This window comes from Cyclopterus lumpus, chromosome 22 (genome assembly GCF_009769545.1).
Source record: "Cyclopterus lumpus isolate fCycLum1 chromosome 22, fCycLum1.pri, whole genome shotgun sequence".
In the NCBI taxonomy this organism is placed as follows: Eukaryota; Metazoa; Chordata; class Actinopteri; order Perciformes; family Cyclopteridae; genus Cyclopterus; species Cyclopterus lumpus.
Genome location: NC_046987.1, coordinates 5476269 through 5489260, shown reverse-complemented (window position 1 = coordinate 5489260; position 12992 = coordinate 5476269). Strand labels below are relative to the sequence as shown.

The 12992-nt window shown below is 44.7% G+C and overlaps 3 protein-coding genes across 3 annotated transcripts in view; 1 reads left to right on the top strand and 2 right to left on the bottom strand.

Annotated features, from left to right (window-relative positions):
- The window catches only part of LOC117751543 (zinc finger MYM-type protein 4-like), a 23719-nt gene extending 22514 nt beyond the window's left edge, over positions 1-1205 (bottom strand). The window contains exon 1 of the mRNA XM_034563461.1: positions 930-1205. Within this exon, the coding sequence (XP_034419352.1) occupies positions 930-1091 (162 nt within the window). The 5' untranslated portion in view covers positions 1092-1205. The remainder of the gene's footprint in view (positions 1-929) is intronic.
- adprs (ADP-ribosylserine hydrolase) lies at positions 1150-5789 on the top strand. Its single transcript, XM_034563140.1, has 6 exons — positions 1150-2635; positions 3107-3203; positions 3346-3553; positions 3835-4022; positions 4123-4223; positions 4873-5789. Exons 1-6 carry the CDS (start codon positions 2452-2454, stop codon positions 5265-5267), a joined length of 1173 nt encoding a protein of 390 aa, XP_034419031.1. The 5' UTR covers positions 1150-2451; the 3' UTR covers positions 5268-5789.
- On the bottom strand, positions 5790-12992 carry LOC117751335 (b(0,+)-type amino acid transporter 1-like). Its single transcript, XM_034563138.1, has 6 exons — positions 12238-12992; positions 7894-8027; positions 7268-7397; positions 7060-7184; positions 6867-6954; positions 5790-6771 (listed from the first exon to the last, which is right to left on the bottom strand). Exons 1-6 carry the CDS (start codon positions 12934-12936, stop codon positions 6541-6543), a joined length of 1407 nt encoding a protein of 468 aa, XP_034419029.1. The 5' UTR covers positions 12937-12992; the 3' UTR covers positions 5790-6540.

The following is a 12992-nucleotide window of genomic DNA, read 5'->3' as shown; positions in this document are numbered from 1 at the left end:
AAGGCGTCGCACCAAGCCCCATAACCCCAAATATCCACTTACTGCTCCGTGGAGCCAGTTCTCAACCTGCACAGCTGCGGGCTGGGTTAGTAAATATGCTCTCGGGGCTTATCCAAAGACCCGCGTCATATCCTATGGAATATGTCGGTTTTCACAGAACCACATCGCCGGGCTTATAGACGCTTCTGGTCGTCCATCAGTGCAGCAGCTCGTTGCGTTGGGCTAGCGAGCTACCGTTAGCTCCAACGTGCACATCTCGACCAGCTGGCCCACAGTAACTACATGTATTATGTATTATGTCAGCGGACCAATTTAGTGTAGCGCCCGGGTGTTGCTTTAATTATAATATGTTCTTAATTCTTACCTTTAATCTTTTATGTCTAAATTCCTCCGACTCCGCCATGTTTTAATTACGCTGCAGACGCTTTGCTCCCTAACCCTTCTCGGGGAATAAATCCAGTACGCAGCTCCGTTAACATTACTAATAAAAAGGAAGCTGCCCTGAGGAGACGGAGTGAATTTAAAAGGGTCGCAGAAGCAACTGTCACACAAGTTACACCGTATGATTTTGAATATAACTTACTTTAAAACACGACACATTTAAATGAGCCTTTAGCGACATCTAGCGGTGAGGTTGGAGATTGTAACAAACTGTACCTTTCTGAGCCTATATTGACCACGGGCTGTAGAAGAACCTACGGTGGCCTTCGAGTTCAGCAAGAAACTGGCAACTTCGGCGTCACTCTGAAAACATGTGTCCCTCATCAGCGATTTCTATTTGCGAAAGGTCACGTGTCCCACTTTCGTTTTGTTTTTTTCGCGTTTGAGCTTCTTTGACGGTGTGGGTTTACGCTCTATTGCTTTTTCTTGTTCTAACAAAATAAGTATGATCCTCCATTTGTCAACATTGGGGTTCTCAAACTACTCACAAGATGCGCAGGCCGCATCAGCAGCCACTCTATCCTCTTTTTCTTTGGCTTCCAGCTGGTGCATTCATGCAGCCGATGCAGACACTTCAGTGTAAACACGTCAAAGGCTCGTTTAGAGACTTTAATCTTTAGTTTGTCCTTTGTGGGGTGCAGTAGAAACATGGCGGTGCAACATGGCGGGCTCCGTGCAAGAGGGCCAATATCTCTTGTGGATATGAAGGGCTCATTCTAAGCTAGCGAAAGCACAACGATTCAGAGTTTAAAGTGATTAACGTTATGCACTAATTAAAACAGAATACATACTATATGTAATGTCTGCCAATATATCCACTTAGTCCTTTAAATATAAAAACAACGAAGAAGAAGGTGGGGAAGACATAGCGTTACCGTTTTTTTGGGTGGCTCTTCTCCGTCTTTTGCTTCCGACATAGTAGAAAGTTGTCAGTGGTGGTGTTTTGCTCCTGGTAAAAGTATAATGATGTTCTTACAGGCGTGGTCTTCTTTTAGAAATGCCTGTTGACTTTTACTTTTCCAGTCCTCACATGTAGACCACCACATTACTAACCCCGCTTTTTCAAATGTCGTCTCCAGAAAAATACGCCCTGCTCTATCAGCGTCATTACGGTAATTTCAGTTTTGCCTGTCCTCGGAACTGGGAATGAACGACCGCCAGAGGATTGTAGTTTCGTGGTTGCACTGCTTTATTCAGCTTGACGCACAGCAACACTCACATCATCCATAAAATGTTCCCACAATCTGACAAACCGATCTCAATCAACCACTACACAATTCACATCACTAAGCAGCAGAAACATAACCCCAAAGTGAGGGTAGATGTTACCCGATTATAGTTGTATTAGACCAGGCAGCCAGCTACCACCTGTGGTCTGACTACTCGTTATGCGGACTATCGAGTTAAATTGTCTTAAACACACCAAGCCACAAGGAGAGAAGACACTCCTCCTACACTTTGTCCTACATGTCCCACGATTCTACATTATTGAGCCATTTAACAACGAGTCATGCCTCGTCCTGTCAGGGCCAAAGCTCCAATCCAGCAGGGGGCGAGCTCAACAAACGCACGACTGTACCGTAAGTATGAGGTTATCTGCGCACGCGGCGGGCACGAGAAGAGTGAGCACGGTGGTAACAAAATAGCAAAACACTCCACACGTGCACATCTACTGATGTCCCCATTTTAACACCAGGCACCAAATATAATCTAATGTTGTACACAAACTTGGTTGCATGTATTGCATCCACTGCGGTATTGAACGTATTTCCCTTTATAGAAATGTACAAACCACAGCAGCCGCTCTGCGGACGGAAGCCGACGCGCTCAGCGGGGGTCAAAGGGCCATCAGAGCGTTGTCAGGAAACGGCAGAGAGGCGGAGTTTGAGTGGACATTTGTTATTGTTTTTATCGTCGCTCCCTTTCCTCTCTCCGTGAGACAGTCTGGTCGGCCGACCCGCGGGCTGCTTTCCTCAGCGTACATTGAGAAGTCTCTTCACCGGCGAATGAATGGCAATGGCGACGGCGAGAGCGGCGGCGGGGGGCCCGGCGTCTTTGTCCCGGTTCAGGGGAGCGCTGGTCGCGGCGGTGCTGGGAGATTGCGTCGGCGGAGAGTTTGAAGGCGCTGAAGAGGTCCCCATGGAGAGCGTGCTGCAGCACCTGAGCAACCTGGACGACGAGACCAAAGGGAATGGTCAGTGGAAGGACGGGATTTCATGCCCGGAAATGAAATCACGTCCCCGCACTACAGGGTGGCACTGATAGCAGCGGGATGCATTGCACGTCAAACGTTAGGTCCTAAAATCACGTATGCAGGAGGGATGTAGTCACCCGCCATTACTCAAGACACCTGATGTTAATATGGGGGTCATGGTGACTACGGTGTTACATAGCGGCGTTACCAGCACTTGACAATCCTGTCGTCATTCTGAATGACTCCCGTCTATTCATTCTACCTTCCAGCAATACATCAAAGTAATAGGAAATGTTCACCAGTTATGGGTACCCAGAAGGACCTCCACAGGCGCCCGCTTCAATTTAAAATACACACTTTACTTGACAAGCCACCAACAAATGTATTGATTTCTCCAATTTGCAGACAGTGCGTAAACTCTAGTAATACTGATATGTGATGCAAGCTGTTGTGTTTCTATGTGTGTGTTAGGTATCCTTGAGTACAGTGACGACACCGCAATGGCCCGCTGTGTGGTCCAGTCTCTACTCACCCGTGCCGGCTTTGATGAGCAGGACATGGCTCGCAGGTATTTGTGTGAAGAGCACACTGCCGATACCAATCGCTTCTCTGGTCTGAAGGCTTTTCAAATGAGTGGAGGGTAACACACACACACACACACACACACACACACACACGCAAACTGGAGCTGTGGTGTCTCACCCCTCTAGGTTCGCTAAGGAGTACAGTATGTCCCCGGGTCGTGGCTACGGGTCTGGAGTGATCCAGGTGTTGAAGAAGCTGTCCTCCCCCCAGCTCAGTGACGTGTACCAGCCGGCCAAGGACCAGTTTAATGGGCGCGGCTCCTTTGGGAACGGGGGAGCCATGAGGGCGGCTCCCTTTGCGCTGGCTTTCCCGGATCGGGATGATGTGAAAAGGGTGAGCGGTGGGCATCCATGGGGTGACACGCATGCTAAAGGTGTACACATTTTATGAATTGTTATTGTCTCAGTAATTCTGTGTGAGAAACATTCAGCCTACTGAGTTCAATTCCCATTTTTCTTGAATAGTAAACAATATATCTAACACACAAGCCTAGAAGTTGCTGGTAATTTTTATGCCACGTGAAGTCCCACATCACCAGGACCCAAATTAGGTAAAGACCCCTGACTTGTCGGATGCAGACTTTGTGTTTGATGTTTTTCCTTTTTCCTCTCCAGTGCGCCCGTCAGGGTGCCATGCTGACCCACTCCTGCTCTCTGGGTTATAACGGGGCAGTGCTTCAGGCGTTAGCCGTCCACCTCTCCCTGCGGGGGGCAATAGACAAGCCCCATCAGTTCATGAGCAAGCTCATCAAGGAGATGGAGGAAGTGGAGGGCAACGAAGAGACGCGCAACGATGCCAGAATGTGAGTAGTGTCTGTCTCTAAGAGGTCAGAGATGTAACCGGATGTTCATTTGACATATTTTATTTTCTCCCGTCATTCTTCCTTCAACGTTTCCGTCCAGCCTAAAAGAAGCAGAGAAGCCATTCTGCGAGCGCCTCCATAGAGTTATCGACCTGATGGACAGGAGCAACGTCAGCATAGAGGAGGTCATTTCTGAGCTGGGTCAGTATCTGTTCATCTTCGACTTCTTGACTTTTCATTTATGTTTTTTAATACCCATCAATCCTTTGCTGTCCCTCCATTAGCGGTTCCCGTATCACACATCCAGTACTCTATTTTTACTGTTACTATCTTGGGCATTAATCTGCCAATTATTTGAACAATTTATCTTCGGTCTTAAAATATGAGAAATGTCACCTGTCACAGCTTTCTGTAGCCCAAGTTGATTATTCACATTGCTTGTTTTGTCCATCCAACAATCCATTTAAAGTAGTTGCAGATTTAATGTTTCTGCTATTTAATCAACTATTTGATTAACCAACTGTTTGTTTCACCTCCATCCAACTGTTTTTATGATAACACATGGATAACGCAGGATGGAGTTCCATTTCTTCATTGGGGATCTTGAAAACTCCCATTTTGTAGTTGAACAAATATTTACATCTTGCTGCTCTTGTTAAGTTAAAGATTTTAATTTTGGACTGAGCGATTGGATTGTTTCAACATTGGTAATGGAACTGTTTTCTGTGTTGCAGCCCCAAATGAACCCGGCTTTGTTTATTTCAAATTTTTTTTCCTGTGAACAGTTCACCCTCTAATCTAATGTTCCCAGACTTCGCGTAACTGAACATTTTCCCATCTGTCCTCCCAGGTAACGGCATTGCGGCGCTCCACTCAGTCCCCACGGCCATCTTCTGCGTCCTCCACTGCCTGCAGCCCAGAGAATGCCTCCCGGCAAACTACGGCGGCCTGGAGAGGACGATAGCGTACAGCCTGGCCCTGGGAGGGGACACAGACACCATAGCCTGCATGGCGGGCGCCATCGCCGGGGCCCACTATGGCATTGAGGCCATTCCTCAGTCGTGGATTCGGTGCTGCGAGGGGGCGGAGGACGCATACATGAACGCAGAGCGGCTCCAAATGCTGTACCACCGGTCGACCCTGGGAGGCGGTGGGAGTGGGACGGGGGAGCGGTGCTGCGAAGACACAGCTGAAAGCCAGTCAAGCGCTAATAACGGCGTTGAGAAGAAAGCTGGAGCTGAATGACTCTTCAACTGGAGTTTGGAGAAAGAAGAAAAGGGAGGGGAAAAGGACTCTTGAACACACTCACATTTAATACCTTTTTTTTTTTTTTTCGGACTTTGATGGTTAAATGAGAACGAACTGGTTATTAAGGGCAGACTATCTCAACATTGCAACATTATTTTAGTGTTCGAAATAGCTCATAATTATTATCATTATTTTCTGAGACGCCCAAACGTGGAACTAAATAAAACTGCTAAAATTGTCAGGTAACAGAATAGTGAAGCTAAACAAACAAACAGCAGATTGACTAGATTGACTGAGTGAAAACTGTCATACAGAAATTTGGTCTGTGTATACACACACACACACACACACACACTCTCTCACACGCACACACGCTCTAACACAACTCTCTCCCTTCCCCGCTCTGTGTCGAACAATCCTTTGTCATGTGAAAGTTGCACTATGAATTGGCCATGCCTTGTTTCATCTTTTTGGTGGATAACAACTATTTAATAAACTGTTCTTCTTTTATTCACATAATCCGTACAAGTGTTTATTTTTTATTTAAGAAATTTAAAAAAAAATCTAATTTGTGTCAGCAATGCCAGCTCCATCGAGCTGTCTCATGACTGATCTTGTAGCCCCGCACAACTGCTAACATACAGACTCTAAATACAACAAAAACATGAGGATGATGGGAATATCAATAGTTTTGCAGGTGTAGACCCGATGATGACACGAGATGAAAAGTAAAAGGTCCAATAATAGCTGAGAGACAAGCCTTGTTTTCTTTTCGCACACTGTTTACATGCTGCTATCGGTGTGTTTGCAGAACAGAACAATCTTCCTCCAGTGTTCATATCTTGTGCAGTTCCCCGTCACTAAGAACTCTTCCTGCTGGCCCGAATCAAATATGTCTTACCATTCAAGAAAACAAAATAAACTGGAACATACAACCCTGTTTCTTTCTTGTTGCACAATATATTTCAAGTACATTTATGCATCTTATATTTGGAACCTGGAAATGAAAGGTTCTCCTTACGACAGTGAGAGCATTCACCTTGCAGTTTGTATTCATATTTATTTTCATATGTGCTCTCTAAATTAACTAAGATCATCTGCAAATACTGGTAGTGCTCAAAGCGCCCCTGACAAAAACGGAACACAATATCAGATTGCTCAAATTCAAAGACAGTCAAACATACAACCCAACACGTACTACTGAGAAACGGGAGTCAACGCTCGGTTCATATTGAATGTAAAATGCAAAGTTTCACTTCTTCTGCCCGAATCACAGGTTCTTCTCTGCTGGCGCGACCTCCAGGAACAGCTGCAGGAACACTGTTAACTTGGTCAACAGCCCCTGGCAGAGCTTGTAATGAATGAAGGGTATGTAAACTATAGCTCCACTGAAGATAAATAAAGTCACATAGAGGTATTCAATCTGAGGATTGTCTATGATGGGTGCCAGCACAAGGAATACTGCTACAATGAGGACCAGTATGGGGAGTATGATGGGAACCTGTGGAGAGAGGAAGCGACAGAAGCAAGGTGATTCTCCTCCAGTGTTGACAAAAAGAGACTTTTTTTAATATGAGAGTGAATGTATTCACTGACCCTGTACGGCCTGGGGAGCTCCGGCTTCTTGATCTTGAGATAGAGTAGTCCGGACAGAGTGATGCCGTAGAAAAACCAGGCGGTGAAACTGACAGCGGCAACAAAGAGGAATGTCAGACGAATACAAACAGTTTTTTATACAAGTAATGCAGAAGAAACGCCAACGCTGCATACATGCAAACATCGTACTCACCTGAAGTAGTTGACAATGCTCTGGAAGTCTCCGGGGATCAGCACCAGCAGAGAGACGATGGTAGTGAAGATCAGGGCCGGAGATGGAGTCAGCCTGTGGATGTGAGCCATGGCCAGAATACCTGGCTACAAAGCGAACAGGGGTCTGGCTGAAACTCTGGGTCAACGGTCCAATGCTGGACAATATACTCCCAAGAAGGGCCTCTCACCATGTGTCCTTCCCTAGCAGCGACGAAGCACACGCGGCCGCCGCTGAAGAACGTCCCATTCAGTGAACCAAAAGCCGACAACGCCGCGGCCACAGACATGATCCAGCCCCAGCTTCCCAGCACCTTGTTCCTGTGGGGAGAAAGGGCGACGTTCTCACAAAAGCTGCAACCGCACCCTTCCCCATTTTCAAGAGGTACACACACGTCTGTTACGCAAAGAAAGTGTATCACAGGGCTTGGATATTCCGATTATTCCGATTCTCTTTTTGTCTCAGTTCAAGTTATTAATTTATGAACGCTCTCATATTTGCTGACATTTAACTGTGTTCCCGTGAAGTGTTTAATTAACTATTCTAATAAATGCATGGTAAGATCTCCTGGTGTGCTTTTGCTCCAGTTCGATGACAGTGGGACATTAAACAGGTATTTTGAGATTAATGGATTTTACACATCAAAGTACAGGTCTCAGGGAGCACTGCTGCATATGTGGAAGCTGTATGAAGAGTTTTGGAAGATTCAGAGGGAGCTGTGTGAACTCTGATAAGACTCCCTGGGCCTGAAGACTATAAGTTAGAAAAGTCAAACTATCAGCCTATCAGAGTCCGTGACATCAGGTGCTGTCTTACCCCCAGGTTACTGCGACCGCGCTTGAGGACATGAGCTCTCTCGGCGTCAATACTGTCAGGTAGCTCACATTCACCAGCAGATATAAGCCAGTCACCAGAGAGATGGCTATCACAACAGCCCGAGGAAGATTCACCTGGAGGAAAACCATAGTTTTTATGTTCCGGTTAATGTGTACGAGCTCACACGATGTATACGCTGGAATAATGCATTGAATTTCAGGTTGAACACATTTATTGACATTGGTACTATTTTCATGCTTTCTCCGCAAACATGTTTCAAATATTTGGCCCCAAACATTTCCCAAATAAAGCAACAGTATAAGAAACGTCACAAAGAAAAAGTGATTTAAATGAGCTCTATGACGGTTCTGAAGTCTTTCAGTAATATTCAGCAAAAGCACAAATGTTGCAGCTCTTTTCTCCTCCCAATGTCTTCGTTGAAGCTGGCGAATAAGTGTAATCATTGTCAATAACTTAAAAAGGATTTAGAGGACATTTATTTTGAAGATGTTTGTAATAAAATGTCTTCTTGGAAAATTTAATTAAATTTAATTAAATGAATGAATGAATTAAATTATCCATTTAAACTTTAAATCACAAAATATACAGACCAGATCCACAGAAATGGTGATTAAAAACTGTCTGTGTGATCTGCAAACATCCACATGATACCAACACTGGTAGGCACACACCTTTATCACAGTTAGCTAAGAAAATAATTGCAGGACATAATTGCCATCCAGAGCATCCTTGTGGAACTTACACTAACACCTGTGACCAATGGGACACATCTGTCCTGCATAATCTTTATCAAGGTATCGTCTGCCGGGTCACTGGAGGGACAGTTCTATCTGAAAGCAACTTCCAATGCTAACTGTTAACTCACACATGCACCACCCAGCTCTTCACAGCCTCACCTCCGGTCTTTTCAGCTCCTCCGTGACATTGTTCAAGTTGTACCAGCCAGCGTAAGACCAGAGTCCTTGATAAAAAGCCAACCCTAGAGTGCTTAAAGAGTACTGTGTGCCTTTAAACGCATTCTCAACATTCACATTTTCCACAATGACATTGCTGCTCTGTGTGAGCTTCACAATTCCTCCAATTATGATGAACGTCAACACCAGCACCTTGGCCACCAAGAAGACCACTTGGATTTTGATGGCAATCTGGGCATTCAAGGTGTTGACCGTGGCAACACCAGTATAGCCACAGCTGCAGCACACTTCAACACCAGCTGAGGAGGAAGGCAGCCTGTGTAAAAGACAGCTAGAGCATACTCTGCAATGCTAATAGCCACAGCTGCAATGCCGTACGGCTTCACGACCATGATAAAAGTGACTGCTGCAAAGAAAGTCGGACATGAACTATAGATCCTCAGTATGTAGATGAAGTCCCCACCAGATTCAGAAATGACTGTCCCAATCTCAGCATAAGACAGCGCTGCAAACATAGCTACAACTCCACAGAGAGCCCAGATCACCAGACTGGCTTCCCACATATGCCAGTACAAACTGTGGGGACATGAATATGCCGGATTCGATCATAGTTCGAGAAACCATGGCAACACCTCCAATCAGACCAATTTCCCGCTTCATTTTCAGAGCTTCGGGTTCCTTGATTGCCATGTCGTCACGTAGAACAGAGAGACAATGATGAAAGTACTGTAGTTGTTATTCACCCTGATATACACATCTAAGACACAATAACTGGATGAGAAACAATAAAAACAGCTCAATGTGTTACCTAGATTTCATATTAAATCTACTATAGTTGTAAACCTTTGAACGGTTCGTCCAGCTCTTTATTCCAAACTCACATCTTATCTCATGTGATCCCTTATCTGGATATGATCACTCTTGTATTGAAACAGCAGAGGCCAATTTTACGGATTGATAAGAAGGTCAGAAGCTCCCTCACTGAGCACATGTTTTGTGTATGTCAGATATTACACAGTTTTGCTGAAAAAAGGTTTTCAGTGAAATGTGTTCAAGAGCTTTGGCAACAGTCTTGCAATGTTGCCAGAGGGGTAGCTGTAAGGTAGCATTACAAGAGAACCATGCACCAAATGTTAGGTTTAAAGAAGTTTTACCTCCCAAACCGCCCCCCTCCAAACAGAGTCTGGAGGCTCAACCCTCTCTTACTCTCAGATGAAAATTTTGTGCAGTTCATCTCAGCCCAAATACAATTCTTTCTAGAGACTAACTCCTCCCCAGAGATCTCGCAAGCTACATTATGGGAAACTCTTAAAGCATACCTCCGCGGGCAAATCATAGCTTATTCCTCTACTATCAAGAAACGGAAAAAACTACAAACTGACCGAAATTTCCCAACAGATCCTGGATGTGGACTCTAAATATGCTCATTCCCCGACTGCAGGTCTTTATAAGGAACGGTTAAGACTCCAAATTGAATTTAATCTCCTATCTACTGATGAGGCAACACGTCTCATTTTAAAATCCAGACATAAGGTGTATGAATTTGGAGATAAATCGAGTAGACTACTGGTTATGCAAGCCCGCCAAATGGCTACCACCATATCACAAAGATTCAATCAGACACAGGAGAAACGTTGATAGACCATAAGGACATAAATATAGCCTTTTTACAATTCTATTCTAACCTTTACACCTCAGAATTTAACAATGACCTTGGGCCCTCATGTGCTCTCTTTGATAATTTGACTATCCCTAGCGTATCAGAGGATCTCAGTTGCTGAAATCATAATGGCCATAAAAAGCTCATTAACGATATCAACCCACACTCCTTGGATCATTTAAAAATGGCCTGGGATTCAGATATTGGAGTGGCTATAACAGATGACCAATGGGACTCTATTTTAGACTTGATATATACATCATCTACATCCGCTAAACACAACTTGATACAGCTGAAAGTGGTACACAGGGCTCATTACACTAATGCTTGACTGGCAAAAAAGTACCCTAACTCTGATCCGTTATGTCCTCGATGTAAAGGCCAGCCAGCAGACCTGTTACACATGTTTTGGCTATGCCCGAAACTCTCTACCTTTTGGATAAGTATTTTTAAAGCTTATAGTGAGATGTTTGCAAATCAATTTGACCCGGACCCAACCTGCGCATTCTTTGACTTAACACCAGAGGAACTCTGTACCCGTTTACCAAATGAAGCCAATGTGGTCGTAGCCTTCACAACACTCCTTGCTCGACATTTGATCCTTCTTAGATGGAAGCAACGTGCCCCTCCATCGTTCTCCCACTGGGTCAAAGAAGTCATGTATTTCCTGACACTTGAAAAGATTAAATATACTCAGAGATTCCTCCCAAACCTTTGATAAAGTATGGAGACCTTTTCTAGACTACTACGACTCCTTACAAGAACCTCTCGACAAAGACTAATGTCGATCCCTTATCCGTCCCATAGCAACAGTGAGCAGTCTCCCCTGCCCCCCCCTTAATTTAATTTGTTTTATTTAATTTTAATTGTAATTGTTTATTATTTAAATTTAGTTTTCTTGTTTTCCTTAGCTATTAACCATTTTATTTTTCTCACTTTATTATTTGAGGATTGATTAATCCAATTATGTTGATATTATGTCCAGCACCTGAATGTACCTGAATTTACCTAAAGGTATACATTCCATAGCCTGTAACCCTACATTGGGTGGGATGGGGGGGGGGGGAGAAGAAGTTTTGCAGGGTGAGAGGAAGCATCAGCGTAACACAACCAATCACAAACCCATTGGCTATCGGTCTAACGACAAATTAGCTTCTGTGGGCAAGAGGCTATGTTTTGGGGGTTTGGGGCTATAATGGTTCCAGCAATGAATGACCTCCTACAATCCCCACTTCCCTCTTCAGATTGAGTCTCTGTGTTTTGCCCTCCATTTTTTGAGAGCGGCTGTCTCCTCAAAGACACAATGCTAGACATGTACTATGCAATATCGAACTAGCAGTAGATTTACAGTAAACAGTTGGGGAACTGAAATTACCCTTTCACCCCGGAGCAACATGTGGCTTTCCTGTTTTTCTGCTTTGATCTGGTTTACAGGAAGCAGTGCTAAAATGTGACTAAAAATAAATAGTCTGCAGACTGCCGTCAACTCCATTCACTATAACTTATTTCTGCACTTCCACTTTGTGACTTAATATTGAATATATGATTAAAAATATGTGGGGCCAATTTCTTGTTTTGTTCAATGAGTAATTCATTCATTCAAATCAATAAGCAGAGTGATTGGGAAAGATGTAAGATCTTGATTACAGATCTACAGTTTATGTTCATTGCATACTTATATAATCTCTCTATTTGCCAACAGCATAAATGTCTTCTTAAATGGATGATTAATGAACAGTAAACTCTTACTTCTGGGTGTTTCAGCTCCTCGGTTAGATAATTCAAAGTGTTCCACCCATCAAAGGACCACAAGCCCTGATAGAAAGCAATGCCAATGGAGCTGACATCAACATATGTTCCCTCAAAGGAGTTATCAAAGTTCTCAGTGTGTCCCTGGAAAAGCATCACAACCCCTCCCAATATGATCACAGCCAGTGCCAGCAGTTTGACGACCATGGAAACCACCTGGATGGTGGTGGCCAAGCGGACGCTGAGACAGTTGACTGTGGCCAGCACCATGATAGCTGCTGCAGCCACGCACTTTACCACGACTTGTGGAGCGGTGCATCCGCTGTAAAAGGGGGCCACGACGTATTCAGCCAAACTCAGGGCAATTCCTGTGGCACTGGCAGGCCTCATGACAGCGATGAAGCTGAGGACAAACATAAAGGCCACCACTCTCCCTGCTGTCCGCAGAATGTAGATATATTCTCCTCCAGACTCTGGTATGACTGTGCCCAGTTCGGCGTAGCAGAGCCCACCAAGCAAGGCTATCAACCCACAGCAAGACCATATAACAAAGCTGGCCCCGGGGCTGCCGATGGCTGACAGCACAAACTGGGGCGATATGAAAATCCCGGATCCTATCATGGTTCCAGCAATGAATGACACCGCTCCTATAATCCCCACTTCCCTCTTCAGATTGAGTCTCTGTGTGTCACCTTCCATCGTTTGAGAGCTGCTGCGTCTTGACAGGCATTCACAGTGGACACACTGAGATAGGG